General features: G+C 35.7%; 4 protein-coding genes across 6 annotated transcripts; 3 read left to right on the forward strand and 1 right to left on the reverse strand.

The window, feature by feature from the left end:
* The first annotated feature begins 495 nt into the window (after nt 1-495).
* LOC108199039 (probable sugar phosphate/phosphate translocator At5g05820) lies at nt 496-2,171 on the forward strand. Its single transcript, XM_017366799.2, has 4 exons — nt 496-1,004; nt 1,101-1,204; nt 1,321-1,549; nt 1,822-2,171. Exons 1-4 carry the CDS (start codon nt 558-560, stop codon nt 1,966-1,968), a joined length of 927 nt encoding a protein of 308 aa, XP_017222288.1. The 5' UTR covers nt 496-557; the 3' UTR covers nt 1,969-2,171.
* A 2,659-nt stretch (nt 2,172-4,830) lies between these two features.
* LOC108199512 (LIM domain-containing protein WLIM2b) lies at nt 4,831-8,195 on the forward strand. 2 transcript variants are annotated; one of them, XM_017367346.2, is made up of 6 exons: nt 4,831-4,987; nt 5,436-5,598; nt 6,435-6,534; nt 6,622-6,656; nt 6,763-6,852; nt 7,734-8,195. In XM_017367346.2, exons 2-6 carry the CDS (start codon nt 5,464-5,466, stop codon nt 7,941-7,943), a joined length of 570 nt encoding a protein of 189 aa, XP_017222835.2. In that variant the 5' UTR covers nt 4,831-4,987; nt 5,436-5,463; the 3' UTR covers nt 7,944-8,195. The 2 variants fall into 2 exon arrangements, with proteins under 2 accessions (XP_017222835.2, XP_017222838.1); XM_017367349.2 differs by having other exon boundaries at nt 4,849-4,987; nt 5,429-5,598.
* Nucleotides 8,196-9,943: 1,748 nt separating this feature from the next.
* LOC108199511 (transcription factor DIVARICATA) lies at nt 9,944-12,311 on the forward strand. Of its 2 annotated transcripts, none has more exons than XM_017367344.2 (3): nt 9,944-10,238; nt 10,583-10,988; nt 11,316-12,311. In XM_017367344.2, the coding sequence occupies exons 2-3, from the start codon at nt 10,603-10,605 to the stop codon at nt 11,758-11,760; spliced, it is 831 nt and encodes a 276-aa protein (XP_017222833.1). In that variant the 5' UTR covers nt 9,944-10,238; nt 10,583-10,602; the 3' UTR covers nt 11,761-12,311. The 2 variants fall into 2 exon arrangements, with proteins under 2 accessions (XP_017222833.1, XP_017222834.1); XM_017367345.2 differs by having other exon boundaries at nt 9,944-10,375; nt 11,316-11,886.
* A 2,237-nt stretch (nt 12,312-14,548) lies between these two features.
* LOC108200034 (coronatine-insensitive protein 1) lies at nt 14,549-18,130 on the reverse strand. Its single transcript, XM_017368093.2, has 3 exons — nt 17,536-18,130; nt 16,058-16,529; nt 14,549-15,625 (listed from the first exon to the last, which is right to left on the reverse strand). Exons 1-3 carry the CDS (start codon nt 18,015-18,017, stop codon nt 14,810-14,812), a joined length of 1,770 nt encoding a protein of 589 aa, XP_017223582.1. The 5' UTR covers nt 18,018-18,130; the 3' UTR covers nt 14,549-14,809.
* Between the last annotated feature and the right edge of the window lie 655 nt (nt 18,131-18,785).

Here is an 18,785-nt window from a genome sequence, read left to right on the forward strand (position 1 = left end):
GTCATTTGAAACGAACTTTAAAACAAATTTGGAATTTTTTTTGCCAAACTTGTACATTTGACTACCATGGACACTCAAAATCCGCAAAATTCATTCATATAACTCATGTACAGAGATATATTAGCCTCAGTAGACCACGAGGTTAATTATTTAAATTTTCAATCTTCCGGATGCTATACCATAAATATACAATGTATCAAGCTTGCTGCTTATTTTGATTCAATTCCTTCAAGCTCAAGCCACATTCAAACAACTTTCAAGCTAAAGCACGCTTCCCTTGCGATTTAATTATATATATTGCTGCAAAATGTGATCTTAATCACATGTATATCTAAGAATCAAAGTCCAAATCTGAGAACTGTCTGAGTGATTGCATTATCCCATCGAAAAAAGAGAGTAGAATTTGATTAAGCTACAAGTCTGTGATCACTTTGCGTATATTAGAATGGTCTACACGCCCTACATTCCAATTTCAGATCTTCCACTGAGTTTTATTACATAATATCTTGTTACAACATCAATAGTGCCTGCATTTTCTTCGAGTTCAACTTCAAACTATGTCAGCAATAACAGAGAGCCGATTCTATACAGTCGGACTCGTATTAGCATGGTACTCATCAAACATTGGGGTCTTATTGCTGAACAAATATCTGTTAAGCAACTATGGATTCAAGTACCCGATTTTTTTAACTATGTGTCACATGATAGCTTGTTCTTTGTTGAGCTACGTGGCTGTGGTGTGGATGGAGCTGGTTCCTATGCAAATGATCCGATCACAGAATCAGTTCTTTAAGATTTGTGTGCTCAGTTTTGTCTTCTGTGCCTCTGTGGTGAGTGGAAATATTTCGCTTAAGTATTTGCCAGTGTCGTTCAATCAGGCTATTGGGGCTACCACGCCATTTTTTACTGCTGTGTTTGCGTATTTGATCACCATGAACACGGAGGCTCTGCTCGTTTATGCCACTCTTATTCCAGTGGTCACTGGAGTCATCATTGCTAGCGGGGTATGAAAAAGATGAAAACTTTTTTCTTTTATTATAAAATTCAAGAATCCTCTACGACGTTTCTCATTCTGTTTCATGTTCACTTTGTTACCTCAGGGGGAGCCTAGTTTCCATCTCTTTGGATTTATAATGTGTGTTGGAGCTACGGCTGCTAGAGCACTCAAAACAGTGCTTCAAGGAGTTTTGCTTTCTTCAGAAGGGTAATTTCTTTCTCCTTTTCACTATCTTCAAAAATGCATATGGTAAAGCCAAGGACCAAAAACATTTTCCTATGTCTGGATATCTATTGAACCTTTTTATGTATATTTCATTCAAGGGAGAAGTTGAATTCCATGAATCTCCTCCTATACATGGCTCCTGTAGCTGTCGTGCTACTACTTCCTGTAACAATTTATATGGAAGGAAATGTGGTCGGCATCACATTAGCTCTATCTCAAGTTGATTTCAGGATTGTTTGGTACCTGCTATTCAACTCCGCGCTTGCCTATTTTGTAAATTTGGCCAATTTTATGGTCACGAAGCACACCAGTGCTCTGACTCTCCAGGTACATTATCTTGCTTTTATTTTCTCATTCTTTTTAAAAATAAAATAAAATTTAAGAATCATTATCAGGGTAATGGAAGGAACTAAAGTGGTTATGCATGAAAAGCTTAATTAGAAGTAGTGACAATGTAACTATGATACCGCCAAGCTACTTGTACTTGAAATAATAGCAGAGAGGTTGTTTCTGCAGAGACCCTGACTCGAATACAAAGTGGCTTCGTTAAGGGAGTCTTTTATCCGCTATCCGGTAACATAATCTTTTTGTTCTTCCAGGTCTTGGGAAATGCTAAAGGAGCAGTCGCTGTGGTTGTCTCCATATTGATTTTCAAAAATCCCGTATCAGTCATAGGAATGCTTGGTTACGCACTTACAGTTTTTGGGGTGATCCTCTACAGCGAAGCCAAGAAGCGTAGCAAATGAGACATCGCTTTAATATTTGTATACTGCACCTCGGATAAAAAGAAAATTCCTTCTAACGGGAATGAAGGGGATGAGAATGACGAAAGCCTTATACCAGCACCGAAGTAAAGAGGAACATGTATTCTTTTTGTTGTTCTTTAAGATTTGTTTAGAAAGAGATTTATAATGTGGAAAAATATCTGAATTCTTTTATGTCAATTACATTAACTAAATACTCAACATTTTTCCGTTTTGTGGTTGGATAGCCCAAGTGGTGGGTTTATCCTCTGTTGTTTTCGGAGACCGGGTTCGACTCTGGCTCATCCGAAAAATATAAGAACATATACTAAATTGTAAGGCATGAGCTTCTAGTGAAGATCCAAGATGCAAATCAAATTGGCTTGATACATAGATTTGCATTAGCCATTAGGAGAGCATGAGGTCGGGCACAATCTGCGTCACAACTCATGAGACGTGCAAATCACTGTTTTTAATTGCACTTGAGAGTTTTATAATTTGAAACATGACTAAAGTTAAAGTGCATGCCTACCTTCTTTTCGCATTCTATCGTGCATCTACCGCACGTTTGTGAGTCTAGCAATTTTCCACCCCTTCTATTGCGTCAGAGTATCTCCCTAGATCATTTTCCAAAAAAAAAAAAATATATTAAATATTGTCCAACACTAAGTTTTATATTTTTTATATATTGTTATTATTTGAAGAAAAAAAATTGGAGAGAGAATAGAAAAAAGAACGAATAAAATAAGAGATGAGTGAATAAAATGGAAGGAAATATTATATAATAATAATAATAATAATAATAATAATAATAATAATAATAATAATAATAATAATAATAATAATAATAATAATAATAAGTTAAGAGTACGATAGGGAATATAGAAATCATTGGAACACAAATTTATAACATTTTATTAAATTAAAAACGTTTCTTCTATGGTGCGTCCATAAACACATGTTAAGTACCAAATTTTATGTATTTGACTCGTTTTGATTGGCTACTACTTAACCCCGCAGCATATCCAATTGGTCCACCAACCAAAATAAGCTAAATACATCAAATTTAGCGTCAAATTTTATGTATTTAACTCATTCTGATTGGCTATTACTTACTCTTACCGCCTCTCAATTTATAAATCCTTTTTAAAAAAACACGCATACTAAGAAAAAGGTTGGTTATACTCCCTCCATCCCACAATACATGTCACTTTGACTTTTTTGCACATAATTTGATGTGCAAATAAAACATACTTCTATACATTATTTTTCAAATTTTCTTTTTCAGAATAAAAATATGGATGTTATACTTTTATTCAAAAAAAGAAAATTTGAAAAATAATGTATAGAAGTATGCTTTATTTGCACATCAAATTACGTGCAAAAAATCAAAGTGACATGTATTTTGGGACGGAGTGAGTATATAATTTTATCTTATCTAATGTGTGCATTGAAAATGAGAATAGAGTTGAGTTTCAAAAAATTACAATAAATATAGAGATTTTGTGCATCAAATTTAGCGTTTAGTATGGATACATGAGTATGACCACACAAGCCAAATTCAAAATTAAAAACTTGTAATGCTGGGCATTTTATAATAATTTTAAGGGCGCGTAGTTTCTAAAATTTATGGCTAGAATTTAAATGATTATACAAAATTTCATCAACTATAATGATATGTAATAACGAATTTGTACCTATAACAATAGATTCATATCTTAAAACTATAAAAAAAAAATAATTTTTTAATAAAAACATATTTGAAGGATAACATTTTAAGTTAGTAAAGATTGACGAATGCAATTATATTTGTTAAAGTAATTTTAATCGATAAAATTACGTTACATCCAAGGTTGCCTAACCTATGTATGGTAAGCCCAGTTGGATTTAGTCACTTTTAAGTGGCCGTCGGACAAACTTAAATGACAGACCCACCTCCTTTTAATAGGACCAATTTATGAAGATTAATGACATTTAAATACAAATTTATTATTATATATTTATATCTATATTTACATTCGATTCATTGTGCTGTATACCTGCGAACACGTGTTCATTATACGCAACTTTTATTTCTCTGTCTAACTCATTTATTTCATAGAGTGAACACGAAAATTAGTAAGAGAAATAAAAATTGCTAAAGTTTTGAGACTAATCATTCAAACAAAATTAATGGTAAAATTAGCTTTAAATTAATTAATTTATTATTTTCAAAAATATATATGATTTGATACGAATATTTAGAAAAAATATGTAAGAAATTAATTATTACATATCATATGCAATGTTCTAAAAATCCCCAATTAATCACCTGCAATGTTGTCGAGCGATTCGATTTTTGAAATCCGATTAATTCTTATAAGTTTTTCTTTATCAAAGTATATAAAATAATTTATTAAAATTAAAATAATGCATCATATTAAATATGAACAATTATAAAATTTATGATATAGTAAAAATTATGCTCTCTCCGTCCCGATGAATTGTATACATTCACTGTTTGTACGTATTTGAGACTCTTATAAATATAGTTTCATAATATTTTTACAATTTATTTTTCTAAATAATAATTCAAACATCAAACTTTTATTTTCAAAATTAATTTAAAAAATATATTATAAAACAATGTTTTAAAAAAAAAATTAAAAACGTATCAAAAATAAAGCATACAATTGAATGGGACGGTCGTAATATAATTTTAGCATATGATAACTTTTGCGAACTAGTTACGAGTTTGAACTTCCTACTGAATTATTATTTTTTTGCTGAAAACAATTTTCAATTTTCAAGAACAATTATCGGCTCAAATTAATCAAAACACACTTTTCGCTTTATTCTTTCCTTTCCATTTCTTTATAAAAATGTCACTCCTTTCATTCCATCCTACAGGCTACATATCTCTGAACGGCTCTCCGCGAAAAAGACTATCTTTTTCATATTCTCTGCATTCCCCACATACATATTTCTATATACACCAATTTGCAAAGCCTCATTCCTGGATTTTCAAGCTTCATCAACACTTGTGAGCTCAATTCTTCAACCCCTTAACTCTATCTAGCTTTTTGCTTCACTCTATGCGATCAAGATTCATATTTACACTTTCTTGCACATGGGCTTTGTGTAAAATTACTTGTTTTAACTATATACTCATTGATCATACTCATACATGGTACTTATCCAAAAACAATTCAGCAAGAATCTCGATAAATGAATAATCTCGTCTGATAGAATAATTTTTTCCGTCCCAACATAACTTAGATAGTAGTGTATTTTTAATCTCGTAGATAGTGTATTTTTAATCTCGTAAATGAAAAATCTGGAAGATTAAGGGATATTCATTTATTGAGGTTTTAGTGTGATTAGTAAAGACTAGACCTTTTGTGTTTGCATTACATGATTTTTATTAGTTAGTGTTTGTTGTTGTAGAAGCTTAAGATTGTTGTGTGTTGGCTTTGATTTTGAGGTACAAGAAGGGAAAGATCAGATCTAAGGAAAGAGATGTCTTTTACTGGAACCCAACAGAAGTGCAAGGTCTGTGAGAAAACTGTTTATCCAATGGAGCTTTTGTCTGCTGATGGAGTTGATTTTCACAAATCTTGCTTTAGGTGCACTCACTGCAAAGGCACCCTTAAGGTCATTATTTTTACTCCTAATTAGTCTGTTCTTGATTTGTTTCATTTTTCGGTTTTAGTGTTTTTGTGTTTGAATGATCTCTTTTCGGGTGATTTTTAGAATGGAACTTATGTTTAAGCATGCATTTCTTACAAATATGTGGGATACACTGTGGATATTGACATAGATCAGCCAAATGTGTGTACTTGCCATTTGGAAATGCTTTGATATAGAATAGAAAAGTTGAATTAACACTCACTTGAAAAAAATGAATTATGCAATCCTGGATTCTGCTTTCTGTAAATAGATTAAAGTACTAATTAGCTGGATAGTTCAACATGTAAGACCATTTCTCTCTATTAAAGTGTGTATTACTATCTTAAACGGAAATAAATTAAGAAGAATTGTTTCTGAATGCTGGTAATATTGGTTCTGTTGTAATTGTCTGGTGATGTGGTAAGCTTCCATTGGTGATAGGTTTATATTTGATGAAAGGCTTTTAACAAAGATAGAGGTTATTTCAGAAAAAAAACAAAGATAGAGGTTATTTGGCAGATGTTCTAGATCAGTGACAAGAACAATGGCAGTTGTATGATAGCCACCATAAGTTCTGCCTCGTGTGGTACTAATTTTTTTTAATTTTTTAGTACCTGAATCTTCAGTAGTTTTATGATGCGGCGATGCAGGGCTTTCTCTGGTTTCAGTAATATAGAAAGAACTCCAGTTGATTCCTTTACGAAGATACAAAAAGCTACTCTCTTCCTGTTTCATTTTCTAACTTACTTGATAAACAGAAATATTGTGACTATGATGCCTATGAAAAGATATGAATTGTTGTTTTTGTTACTATTCTGCAGCTGGGCAACTACTCGTCAATGGAAGGTGTTCTGTACTGTAAGCCTCACTTTGAACAACTCTTCAAGGAGTCAGGGAATTACAACAAAAACTTTCAGTCACGTAGGCTTTCTTCATCCATACAGTAAATACTATAATTGCATATCTGAAATAAATTATCAAGATCTAATTCATTATGTTTTCTTTCAGCTGCAAAATCAGCGGATAAGTTAACTCCAGAGCTGGTAAATTTTCATCTGCCGTTACTTATATCTGCAGAAAGACTATATGTCTGTACTGAACTTCTTGATTTACCCAAGCTTATGTCACCTTTACTCTATGGATTTTCAGACAAGGTCACCTAGCAAAGCTGCCGGAATGTTTTCGGGTACACAAGAAAAATGTGCAACTTGTGGTAAAACAGCATATCCACTAGAGAAGGTATTCAGCTATACTTTTATAAAAAAAGGGAAACCAGTTATACTAGTCTGCAAGGTCCATAATGTAATGCTCAAGTTTCCTAGTTAGGTAGTGTTTAATCAAGTACTTGCAGTAGACATAATTTTAGGCCATAGGTGTTATTGAAATACATTCTTCTCAACAATAACTACATAAAAGCTGGAGCAACCTAGATTCTTTGAGCTATAAGCCTGGCCTCCTCACATTCATCACACACTCTCTCATAATATGATCAGTTCATAGCAATTACAAGCAGCATGCGCCAATTGTTTTGGCCGAGTTACTTTTAGTGATTGAACTGTGCTTACAAGAAACAATGCTCAGAATACAGCAAAGAGCTTTATAGAACTCCGTCTTTCACTTTCGAATGTTCTTGTTTAATGTAGTTGCAGGCTTGCAGCCCTTCGCTGGGATAGATAATGCATGTAGAAACCAATATTATTGTGCATGACCTTTCACTTGCTCTCGTGGTATTGTTTGAGTTGCTGTAAGATCTGAAGCAGTAATTTGACATATAGACCATTATACTCGTTATCTACTTTTCTCTAGTCCCTTGTATATCAGGATCTACTTATTATCACAAGGTATACAGAAGATTCCAGATGTTGATAATGCACACGGTACTTAAAGGTAAGAAATTTTATAAGCCACTAGGAAACAGAAAAAGGAAAAAAGGGCATATTGTAGAAACATAAATGACTGTCCAAGTGCTGCCATAGTTAGGTGAGTTATCATGATATCCGCTTCAAGCCTGACATAGCTGTCTACCTGTCTGGTGAACTACTACTTGGATAATTACTCATGTGCAGGTGGGCCGGTAATATGTCTTATGTACTTGTTTCTGTTTGTGAATATAATGTCAGGTAACTGTAGAAAACCAATCTTATCATAAGACATGCTTCAAGTGCTCTCATGGTGGATGCTCCATCACTCCGTCAACTTATGCAGCCCTTGAAGGCATTCTGTATTGTAAACATCATTTTTCCCAGCTGTTCAAGGAGAAAGGCAGCTACAACCATCTGCTCAAGTCTGCGTCAATTAAGCGCCCTGTAGCCTCTGTTCCTGAAGCTTGAAGCTTCGCACTCCACTAACCTTTCTTCCACAGCCATGTGTACTTGCAACATGCGTTCTTCGAGTGTCTTTTCCTCTGGAGACCTTTTTATCATTAAATCGAAATATTTGTTCATTGAGGAAACTTGTTTGTCATGTTTTATATGGGATAACACAATCCCAAAAGTGTGAAATGACTCCATTTGGACTTGTGTGCTTGTTTTGTTTGTAGCAGTCATTGTCAGTCATTACACTGGTTTTATCTTGCTTGGACTTGCTCATAGTCAATCATAGATTTTTAGAGGGCGCATAATTGAAGTATTACCAATACGTCTGGTGATCACGACAAACTATCTTAACAAGGGCTGAACAAGGGACTTGGGGTGAATAGGTTTATTCAACCAAATTTTTAATTCTGTGAGGCCATCATATAACTTTTGAGGAAGTTCATCTATGAACTGGGAATTTCGTTTTCATAAGCTATATAACAAACGGTTTGTCTAGTGTGTGCTCATGAGCACATGCTAACTGCTAAGTACTAATTGCTTGTTTTGATTTCTGGATTATTTCTATTACAAAATTTCATGCAGATTTTATCGGAAGTCTTAAGTTGGATATTGAAGTGCCTTTTCAAGAACTGTTCGGTACCAAGCTACTCTATGAAGGAAAATGTTTCATGCACAAAATTGGGTTTCTAAGAAACGAGTCGAGTCAACTTGCACAGGTCATGGTAAGTGTACTGCTGCAGGAGATATAACCTAAGGTGTTGCTGGTTGTTGTGAATAGAAGGTTGGTGGCTATACCAAGAAGATGACCTGAGATGTTGTTAAGGCAGGGCAAAAATGAAGAATGTTGGGACACTTGCTTTACTGGAAGGTTGTGAACTGATGGTTCAATTGATTTTAACACATTTTGCGCAGACCTGGAACTGGAAGAGCTTTCATTTGTTATTGTGCTCAAGTCCAAACTATCTTATTCTAGCTTATGTCAGTGTATTTAGTACAGTCAATTCGAGCTTCAATCCTGAGTTGGAGCGGATTTGATTTTTGACGAGCAAAGTTTCCACAAATTTTTACATGCTTGATTCGACTCAAGCTCGATCTTGAACCCAAGCCTTTCCCTCGTGCACATGACTGATATAATTAGTTTATCTGTTGTAAAATCTACAGTAATGCCTGCCATTCTTTATGGGAATCAAGAAAGATAAGCATCATATAAGAAATGCATTTCAGGCAGCTTTGATAAAGTTTAGCAGATACTTTAAAACTGATGATTGGGGCTTAGCTCCAATAGGCGCGCAAACCTCTCGCAGAGAAGCTCAAGTATTTTATCAAATGAAAGCCAAAAGATGAAACATGTCTACAGAATGTGCGACCTTATCAACTCCTCACTCATTTCTTGCTTTCTCTGAAAGGCCATGTTAGCTGATTCATTATGCACTGGGATGCTATTCTGAAAATACCTTTCTTTTTCGCAACAATTTGAATCCTTTATTGAAGCCATGTTGAGTTATATATTCATCTGCACTACAACAAGTTGGCTTTCGAGCTAATGCAGAATCTCCATCTCACACTCCGCTCCACGTGTATTTCAATTATATGTCCTCCTATCCTCATGCATAGATTAATCTCCAGTAATAAAGGAATGTGATATTTTTAAGCACAGCTTTCACCATTTTCAGTAATAGACTATGGAGGACTCATTGGTAGTCTGATGACAGAACTCGGCAACTGAGGATCCGTTACAATTGATAGCCTCGGAGTTGGATTTAATTCTGCAGTTCTGTTCTTGAGTAAGAGAAGACCCTGCTGTTCTGAATCCAGTAAGAAATGTTCAAAATTTACCTTAAAAAAAAGGATGCCGACAGAAAAAAATCTAACAAGAAGTGAACAGTTTCATAATTGCCTTACTTTTCTTTGTGTATTGTTTACTTTTCAAAAGTTCTATTGCCAAAAGATTGTCCAATAGCAAGCTAAACTTTTATTTGCTGACAAAAAAGTATTTTGATTTCCTTAGATTACACATTGGAGCCAACCCTTCTTCCTTCACCACCCTATAATAAGTGAAAAGGCAAGTAAATATGCTTGTGCTGCAAAAACCATAAGTCCCAATCGAAATCAGCCACCTTCCGAATATTTAATGCCTCCCCCTATTTTTCTAAATCTCTAGTAATCTGGCTTCATCCATGACCAGAGTACAAAACTATGCACCAGCAGCTTCTTGATTTTCTGATATTCTATCTCCCAATATCTTTTTCGAAGCACGATCATTAACTTGCTTCTCCTGATTCTTTCAAATATATCCCTTCTCTCAATCTGGTTAGATCTTCTCGTATTCTTGTGATATAGTTTGAAGTGTTGAAATTGTTTTTTGGTCAGATAAAACAAGTTCTGCAGCATAGTTAGTTCAGATTTTGTAATTACATGGTTGGAGGAATTTTTGCATTGTTTTTCTAGTAAGACCTTTTGCTAATTTTTCAAGATTCTAAAACGGTTGTTTTTTTCTTCCAATTATTTTGTCAAAATTTCCAACTTATGCAGTACTAAAGACTATTTTGATTCCATTGTGTAGTTGTTTTTGAGGCCCTCTTGGTGTTTATAGACATCATCATATTTAAATCTGTTCCCTGAAAATCATACTAAATCTTGAAAGTTTTAAACAGGCTGCTTGAACTTTGCTGATATGGAGACTTTGAATCCTTCTTCTCATACTTTCACTTCAAGCTGGTTGAAGCAAGGGTTTCAAAGAGCAAAGTGGACAACAGAAGACAACAAGATGTTTGAGAGTTGTCTTGCATTTATCGATACAGAGACCCCTGATCGATGGTTAATGGTGGCATCCATGATTCCCGGGAAATCAGTCTTAGATGTGATTGAGCAGTACAAAAAACTGGAGGATGATATTAGTGATATTGAAGCTGGTCTGTTTCTAATTGAAGAAAACCTGCAAAACGACTCTTCCACGGCCAAAAATCTGGAGCTCAATGAATTTGGAAAGCGTCCTTTGGCTTGTAGATCTTCTGATCATGAGAAAAAGAAAGGTGTGCCTTGGACAGAAGAAGAACACAGGTGAATCTCCGTATAAGTGTTGTTTGAAGTTGATCAAATTATTAGCTTATGTTATTAGGTACTGCTATAGTCTGTCATAGTTCTGAGGATTCGTTGATAGTCTAGTGCCGAGATCATGAATTCTAATCTTTATTTACCCCTCCTAGATTAAAGAATCTTATATTGCATAGGAAAAAGATTAAAATTGGTACTATAAAGCCTAAAATCAGTATATGACAACTTTATTTCAGATTATCAGAGACTACTGTTTCATAATAATTTTAGAAATATACACACTCTTCATCTTTATTCTAATTGTACTAGTGTTTGTTTGATGGTAACCTATAGGCAGTTTCTGATGGGACTTCGAAAGCATGGCAAAGGAGACTGGAGGAACATCTCGCGAAATTTTGTGATCACCAAGACATCAACTCAAGTAGCAAGCCATGCTCAAAAGTACTACTTAAGACAGCTTTCAGAAGGAAAAGAGAAGAAGAGGCCTAGCATCCACGACATCACAACTGTCCATTTGACAAATGCCACTCAATCCGAAAAACACAAACTTTCTGCAGACAACAAATCCACAGTCGTTCCACAGCCAGAGAAGTCCATTAGCATGCCAAGATATACTCTAGACCGGAACAACACAGATTATGGATCGTCGATGATGTTTAATTCGATGCATACTAATGCATTCATGCCATTTAAGTATGAGTATGGTGGTCATGGTGCTGATATCAACCCTCTGAATTCAGGATTTCAGTTCCAAGCACCCAGACATCAAATTTGGTGAAAGCCCGATGGGAGCTAGGGATCCGAATTTCGATATGTTGTGGTTAGTTTGTTCAATGAATGCTATAAAAACATAGTTTACTAAGTCAGTATTTATGAAATGGTAATATCTGATAGTATGGCTTGTCAACATACCCGTGTCAGTAAGCCCTCTTCCTGACATCTCGAGATTTCAGGAGAACTGGTCACTTAACATGATATCGGAACTCAGGCACCCGAGATTTACAAGTTGGTTGAGAAGAATCGAATCCATGGTAGTGGAGTGCACTTTAAAGGTGCTAATGACACAGCACATTACCTGCCAGTTAAGTAGTGACATGGCCAAATGGGATAGTGAGCATATCAGCCGACTAACTCGCCATGCATGATAAATATTCAAAGTAATGGGGACGACTCGCTTTTGCTTATAAGGCTAGTTGACTCACCAGTCATCACCATTACCTCTGGTGTTGAGTCTGACTCTGCTTTCCACTCATTTATTTAAACATTAAGCATCTTATTATGCACTTGTTCACCACAATAATCCAACTTAAAATATGCTCGTCCTTGCCATCATTTCTCCTGTAATCTTTGTTTAGTGATGCAAATTAGAATAAGAGTCCAAGAGTACAGTCAAGAAATTTATATTTATGCATGAAGTGGACGGAAAATTAATTGTACAAGGTTTAACATTTGACTTTAGCATCCAAACCAAGCCTCTCAATTCATGGCATCAAAATTAACTCGACAATATCATAATGCAATAAATTCAAATCGTAATCATGACCAAGAATATTATTTGAGAAGTAGAATAATTTGTTTTCCCGTTGCTTAGGTCCGAATATTCTGATTTTTACGACAACTAGTACTTAACATGATACGAGAGGTCGGAGCTTTATCATCGACTTAAATTTCAAGGTACATTAATTGAACAAGAGAAAACTTTATTCTGCTTAAAGTAGAATAACTGCAGCCTCTTTTCTGTGTTTTAAAGAAGACTTCATCTTAGGTCTATTTTCTTTGCTTCACATAGATCCTCGATCAGCATTTTCCTTTCCAGTATAGTATTGCTTTTTACTGTTCATTTGAACAGATTTGAAGCAATGGGGCTGAGTGTTAAGATTGCCGATTGAAGTGAAGTGGTGAAATGCTGTGAATGTGAATATAGTAATTTCCCTGATCCTCGGGAAAATTTTCTGCAATGAAATTGTTGACACTTGCACCTGAGGATTAAGAATTTTGTGAATAATGCGCAACTGAGGCTTACTGATTAAGTATACCTATCTGATTAAGTGTGTAAGTAATGCTATCTGGCTCAGGTAAGAAACCGCAGGGCTGTAACATGTCTCAATTTTTGTTTATTTCCGAAAGTTGTACCTTTTTTTTTTTATCGGGTATCCGAACCAGCTTGCGCGCACCTCGACTCATCCGGATGGCACTAGCCCCGAGCATGGTATACTTCTTCTTGTTCTGTTAAGCATATAGCAGTATGGAGTTAGTTGAGGTGCCTAGGTTTATGCAAAGCGAGAAGCTGTGATTACATTTCTCAGCATAGATGCCAAGCTTTGATCCGTCTGTTGCCCTTGTCAATGTCACTATACTAGTGACAGTATCCGACAATAAGAACGGTGAATATAATCTGATTTTTATTAAAGATTAAATTCATAAAATTTAATAGTCAGATTTAACACAAACATAACTTTCATAATCTGACTATAAAAGTTATGAGTGGGGTCCCGTTTATTATTTAACTATTGTGGAAGATGCAAAAGGTGGGTACTTTGGGATAAATTGAATGGAGTTGGGTAGATTGGGAAAAGGGAATGGAAAATGCGGTAGTCAGGGAATGGATTCCACTTTTCCAACGCTTATTTACCATCTACAAACGATTAGTAGGTGCCGGACAAATCACATCAATTACACACTTTTCTGTAGCACCCATTTATCATTTACAAACGAGAGACTAGGTCGAGACACATCCATCGGATAGAATTGAAGAATTGGACAGAAACCCACCTTTCAAGATATAAACAAATGTTGCATTCTCTTTTTTTAAGAATTTTGTAAGAAATACTTGCTTTTATTCCAAAGTATCTATAAATAATGATAAAATAGAAAAGTTGGGCTACGAGAATTGAAGGTAATTGTTCAATATTTATACCCGAACACAACTTTTACTTAGATATATAGCGTTTCAGTTGCTCCAGATAGATCCGATCATCCGAAGTTTAGTGCAATACCAACAAGGATAAGACACAACTTTGGCACACTGAGGTTTTTGTAAAAGCATAAACATAGAGTCAATGATACATTACATTTTACTATATGCAAAACAATCTGCTTAATCAGCCAAAAAGAGACCTGCTTCTGGAATGACATGGATGAATCTGTTTGATCCCAACACATTGTCAGCGAGTGTTCTGTCATATTGCCACGAATATATGCTGTAAATACGGAATATAATCATATATCTGGCATCTGCATCCGAGAAATGCTGCTGGCAAGTCACTTGTTAAATATGATATAAAAGATTCACTTTTTAAATCCATCTTACACTTATACCTGGGGGCTGGGAATATGGGGGGAAAAAAAACATATCAACAACAGCACAGTAAAATTGATGACCAATCTTTTGTGTGAGCACATAAGCACAGGCAGAGGCTCAGATAGAATTACTGCAGGCTTGGTCGAAGCACCGAGCATATCCTACTAGGAAATGTTACTAAGTTAATGCAGCAATGGTCATCTAGCTTGCTTGATGGTGTTAAGAAGTGACAAGAATTTGACAGATTGTTCGGCAACTTTAACTGTTAGGGTAAAAGAAAACATTTACAGAACTGATAAAAATCTGCATCCGACGAACACATGCAGTACTGTACAACGCTTTTTAAAATAATCAATTCAATCAAACTTACATGTCGAAATCAATCTGAGATCGAACCATTACACTAAAGAGGGAAAACAGGGGGAAAAAATCTCTCATCAAACAGAAAATACACAAACCTATAAACAGGATACAAGCCCAGCGGTGAAAGGCAGGCTAACTCGTGGAAAGGATATACGCAGAGCTATTAGGCATTTGAAGAAACTGGACTTAAAGGGATGACTGAATCTGGAAAATCTGTTCTTTGTCCAGCTAAGGAATAATAAGCAAGTATATGTGCCGGTTGTTCAGTTTCGACAGGCTCTCCAAGGGCACCAGCATGAACGTCGCGTCTGGTAGGTATCAATTCAATATTCCAGAAAGGGCGAGCCATGGCTAAGAGAGCATTACTTGTTTGGGATCTTCTATATCCTTGCACCCATAAGTACCTTAACGAAGCTAGCTGCAATGCAGCACTGGCAATTGCACTTTCGCTGAAGGAACAGCCCCTCATTTCTAGCTTTTGCAACTTAGGGCACCCTCTAGATAATGCCAGAAGCCCAGCATCAGACTGTCCTACATAACCTAGAAGCATCCATCTCACATTTTGGCTGTATTGGCCTATAAAACCAAGACCGGCATCTGTCAATCCCCCAAGCCGAAGATATAAAGCAAACCTTCTAAGCTCATGGCAACCTCTTAATAGAGCTTGAACTCCGAAGTCAAGTGGTAAATCGGCTACGTTTTCTTGTTGATCAAGCAAGACCAATCGAAAATCACAAAGTTTTTTCAAATGTCTGCCCATGCACTCTAAAGATTCATTTGTAATATCAGTAACATATACAGCCAGGTACTCCAACTCGAGACATCCTTCTGCCAAAGATATTAATCCTCTCTGTGTCACAACGCCTTCCACGTCTTCCATTTCTTGTTCATCTGCACCTCGCTCAATCCTAAGCCTCCTTAGTTTCTTGCAAGAATTTGCAAGAACTCCCAATCCTCTATCACCAATAACGTTTCTGGTCTGTTTGATAGAAAAGAAGGGCAATGATGAAAAAGATAAAGACTAGTACTATATAAAGTATAATTGTACATCATCTTTATCCGTATTATATATGGTATATTGTTACATGAAATTAGTAGGCATATTCAAGGTCCAATCTCATGGATAAGTATCCGAGAAATCAGAACCGAAAGAGAGACATATAACTGTAAGAAACCAGGATCTGAGCTATTAGCCTAATGACCTTAAACATGTTCAAAGATTCAAACAAGTCAATACACGGAGGAAAAGCACACTTTTTCTTGACCTTTTTATTATGTATATGCATCTGTTTGTAAAAATAAGATGGCTAAAAGGAAACAAGTTCTATATATAGCCTCTTATCTAAATATCAAAGAAACAATATACAAATATGTGTCAATGCAGAGAACATGATAGAATTTATGAGTTTACCTCGAGAACTTCCAAGTTGGGACACCTTTGAATCAATAGGCAATGGTCCTCTGTGTCGAGCAGAGCATAGAGAAGATCTATTTTCTTTATTCGGGATGCAAAAGGAAATACATGGGGTAATTCATGCTTCCCCAAGTATGTTAGGCCCAAGATACATAATTTTGGGGGAACGGGTACACTTTTATACTTGTCTGGCTGGTCATTAAAGGAACCTCCACCAAATTCTTCCAGTGCAGATACTGCCCCGAAGAAGCCAACAAGGTCCAAAACTTCACAATCACTAATTTTGACAGAGACTAAAGATTTACAGTTCTTGGCTATGAGTTCAAGGTCGTGGTAGCTGACTTCAGAGAGCTCAGTCATATAAAAATTAAGAGTTTCAAGAACTGTGTTGTGCAATGCAAGCTCGTGCAGCCATTCTCCACTGTTTTCTACAATTGTGCTCTCTTCCATATATAAAGTTCGTATGTTTCTGAAAAGTTGGTAGTGCATCAAAGACATACGCATCAGACATCCATATTACGAAAAAGCTTAGAAACCAAATGATCACGCACTCTCAAGTAGTGCATAAAAACATCCTAGTTTGTTTGTGCTTAATTATAGTAGTTCAGAGCTTGACTTAGCATAGTAAAGCATTCCAACAATCACAGTCTAAGTAACACATAGATAAGAGTTTGCATACTTGGTTCTCTTTACTGTTAATTCCAGTAACATGGACCACAGTCTACTAATACTGTCAGTTAAAACTATTTATACCACTCTACATCTCCTGAAATGAATATCATAAATGACCAAGCTGGTAACCGGAGATAATTAGGACTTTCGAGGATTGAAGATCGGTGGGCCCCAAAAAAATTACCATAAGAGTACCAAATGTCCTAATCTTTCATTTTAATGAGTTGATTCTGCAAGTATATAGGAGTATCAAACAATGAAACTAAATAACTGATATTCCGAGGTTTCCAAGGTTTCCCAGACAATAAGCAAAGGTAATTCCAACTATCCAGATTTATCTCTCATTGGAGCCTGAAACTCATCTTATGTTTTCGTTAGGTGAGGCGATTCTACACATGTTTTAAACACTACAACTTTTCACATTAAACACTTTAAGCCTGCTTTGTAACAACCGTGCCAAGTTCTGATACATCCCCCCTTGTTAGGCTTTTGGCAAACCACTTTTCCCCCAAAACCACCGACCTATTTCCTCATCCCATCAAACACCTTATCTATTCCTTTCCATTCATGTAATCATATACATTATCTCAGATCATAAAAGTTCTCATTTAACTTTAAACATCAAAACTAACTAATATAAACTCAAAACAGGTACCATCTCCTCAAATTACAAGCCTACACATAAATTGCCCAAATGTCTCTCGCTCATTATTTATTTATCAGAACAGATACTAATTTGCAAAGCATATAACGCTAATTAATAAAAACAAAAGAAACAAACAAGCATAAAATCAGAAATAAACCTGCAAGAACGAGTGATATGCAACAATCCATCCGTAGAAAAGCCAGAGCACTTATCAAGTCTCAGGACCTGGAGCGTCCTGCCACGCGCCTTCGCAAGCAAGACCAGATCCTCATCCTTAACAATCATGCGCCTAAAGTGAAAAGACTTGAGACAAACAAAGCTCCTGGAGAACTCAAGCACCCAGGAGCTAACATAGCCTCCCCAGTCCTCAGGAATCAAGTTGAACATAGCCGCACGTGGCTTCCCCTTGAGCTTCACAGACTCTATGTGGCTGAATCTGTGGAGTAGCTGCTTGGGCGTGCATGTGTAGCAGAAGGCGATTGTGATGTGCTTTCTTGTGAGCGCGTCGAGATGGTACCATCGAGAGCAGACGAGAGAGACGGAGTCGCGGTCCTTTGGATCGGTTATGTAAGGGATGACGCACTCGAAGATTGTGTCTGACATGGTGGTGTGGGTTGGGTTTGTTGTACGCTCGTCCATGGCTGTAAGAAACAGAGAGAGATTAGAGAGAGAGAGAGAGAGAGAGACTCTGTGTGCAAGTTGTGCGGCGCAAACGTAAGAAAATCAAAAGGGGATATAACAAATCCAAAAGATAAACAGTGGGAGTGGGGAGATGCTGTCATAATATTATTGTAGCGCGGAGTCGGAATTAGATCGGAACTGATACATATTTTTCTATCGAGTATTTTATATAATATTTTTATATAAATGGTTTGAACTTTTAGCTAACGAAATTTGTTTGATTGGACGGATTGGTATTCAAGAGTTGAGAAAATGTTTAAAAATAATGGAGGAACAGAAGATATTATGGTAATAATTGTGGGAGGACTGGACAAATAGTTGTGGAGGACTATGATTAATGAAAAAACATTGTTACAGACTAGTAACAGGAGTGTATGGACGTAAAGGTAAAAAAGTACTGTTGATTGGTCTATGCAATAGTACAGTAACGCGGTAAAAAATTACTAATGTTGATGCTGAGTTGATTACTTGATTTGATGGAAGGATCTGGTTTCACTTTTATGATAACGGTAAATTATTGAGATCTGTACATGTTTGTTTTTATCTAGAGTCGACTTCACCATATTATACAGTGATATTCCTTAATTTTACTACTACCTCCGTCCCATTTTAAATGCTTTTGACTTTTTTACACGTATTTTAAGATGTTAAAAAAATCACATCTAAATATAATTATTTCTTATAAAATTTATATCAAATAAAAGTTTAGAATCTAAACTTTTATTT

This window comes from Daucus carota, chromosome 8, assembly GCF_001625215.2.
Source record: "Daucus carota subsp. sativus chromosome 8, DH1 v3.0, whole genome shotgun sequence".
In the NCBI taxonomy this organism is placed as follows: Eukaryota; Viridiplantae; Streptophyta; class Magnoliopsida; order Apiales; family Apiaceae; genus Daucus; species Daucus carota.

Bases quoted from the DNA above. Each gene is read 5' to 3' on its own strand.
- LOC108199039 (XM_017366799.2), top strand. From the start codon at position 558: ATGTCAGCAATAACAGAGAGCCGATTCTATACAGTCGGACTCGTATTA. The intron at 1,005-1,100 runs GTATGAAAAAGA...TTGTTACCTCAG, and splicing joins GAGTCATCATTGCTAGCGGG to GGGGAGCCTAGTTTCCATCT. The intron at 1,550-1,821 runs GTACATTATCTT...TTGTTCTTCCAG, and splicing joins CCAGTGCTCTGACTCTCCAG to GTCTTGGGAAATGCTAAAGG.
- LOC108199512 (XM_017367346.2), top strand. From the start codon at position 5,464: ATGTCTTTTACTGGAACCCAACAGAAGTGCAAGGTCTGTGAGAAAACT. The intron at 5,599-6,434 runs GTCATTATTTTT...ACTATTCTGCAG, and splicing joins ACTGCAAAGGCACCCTTAAG to CTGGGCAACTACTCGTCAAT. The intron at 6,853-7,733 runs GTATTCAGCTAT...ATATAATGTCAG, and splicing joins CAGCATATCCACTAGAGAAG to GTAACTGTAGAAAACCAATC.
- LOC108199511 (XM_017367344.2), top strand. From the start codon at position 10,603: ATGGAGACTTTGAATCCTTCTTCTCATACTTTCACTTCAAGCTGGTTG. The intron at 10,989-11,315 runs GTGAATCTCCGT...GGTAACCTATAG, and splicing joins TGGACAGAAGAAGAACACAG to GCAGTTTCTGATGGGACTTC.
- LOC108200034 (XM_017368093.2), bottom strand. From the start codon at position 18,017: ATGGACGAGCGTACAACAAACCCAACCCACACCACCATGTCAGACACA. The intron at 16,530-17,535 runs GTTTATTTCTGA...CCAACTTTTCAG, and splicing joins CATATCACTCGTTCTTGCAG to AAACATACGAACTTTATATA. The intron at 15,626-16,057 runs GTAAACTCATAA...TCTATCAAACAG, and splicing joins CCAACTTGGAAGTTCTCGAG to ACCAGAAACGTTATTGGTGA.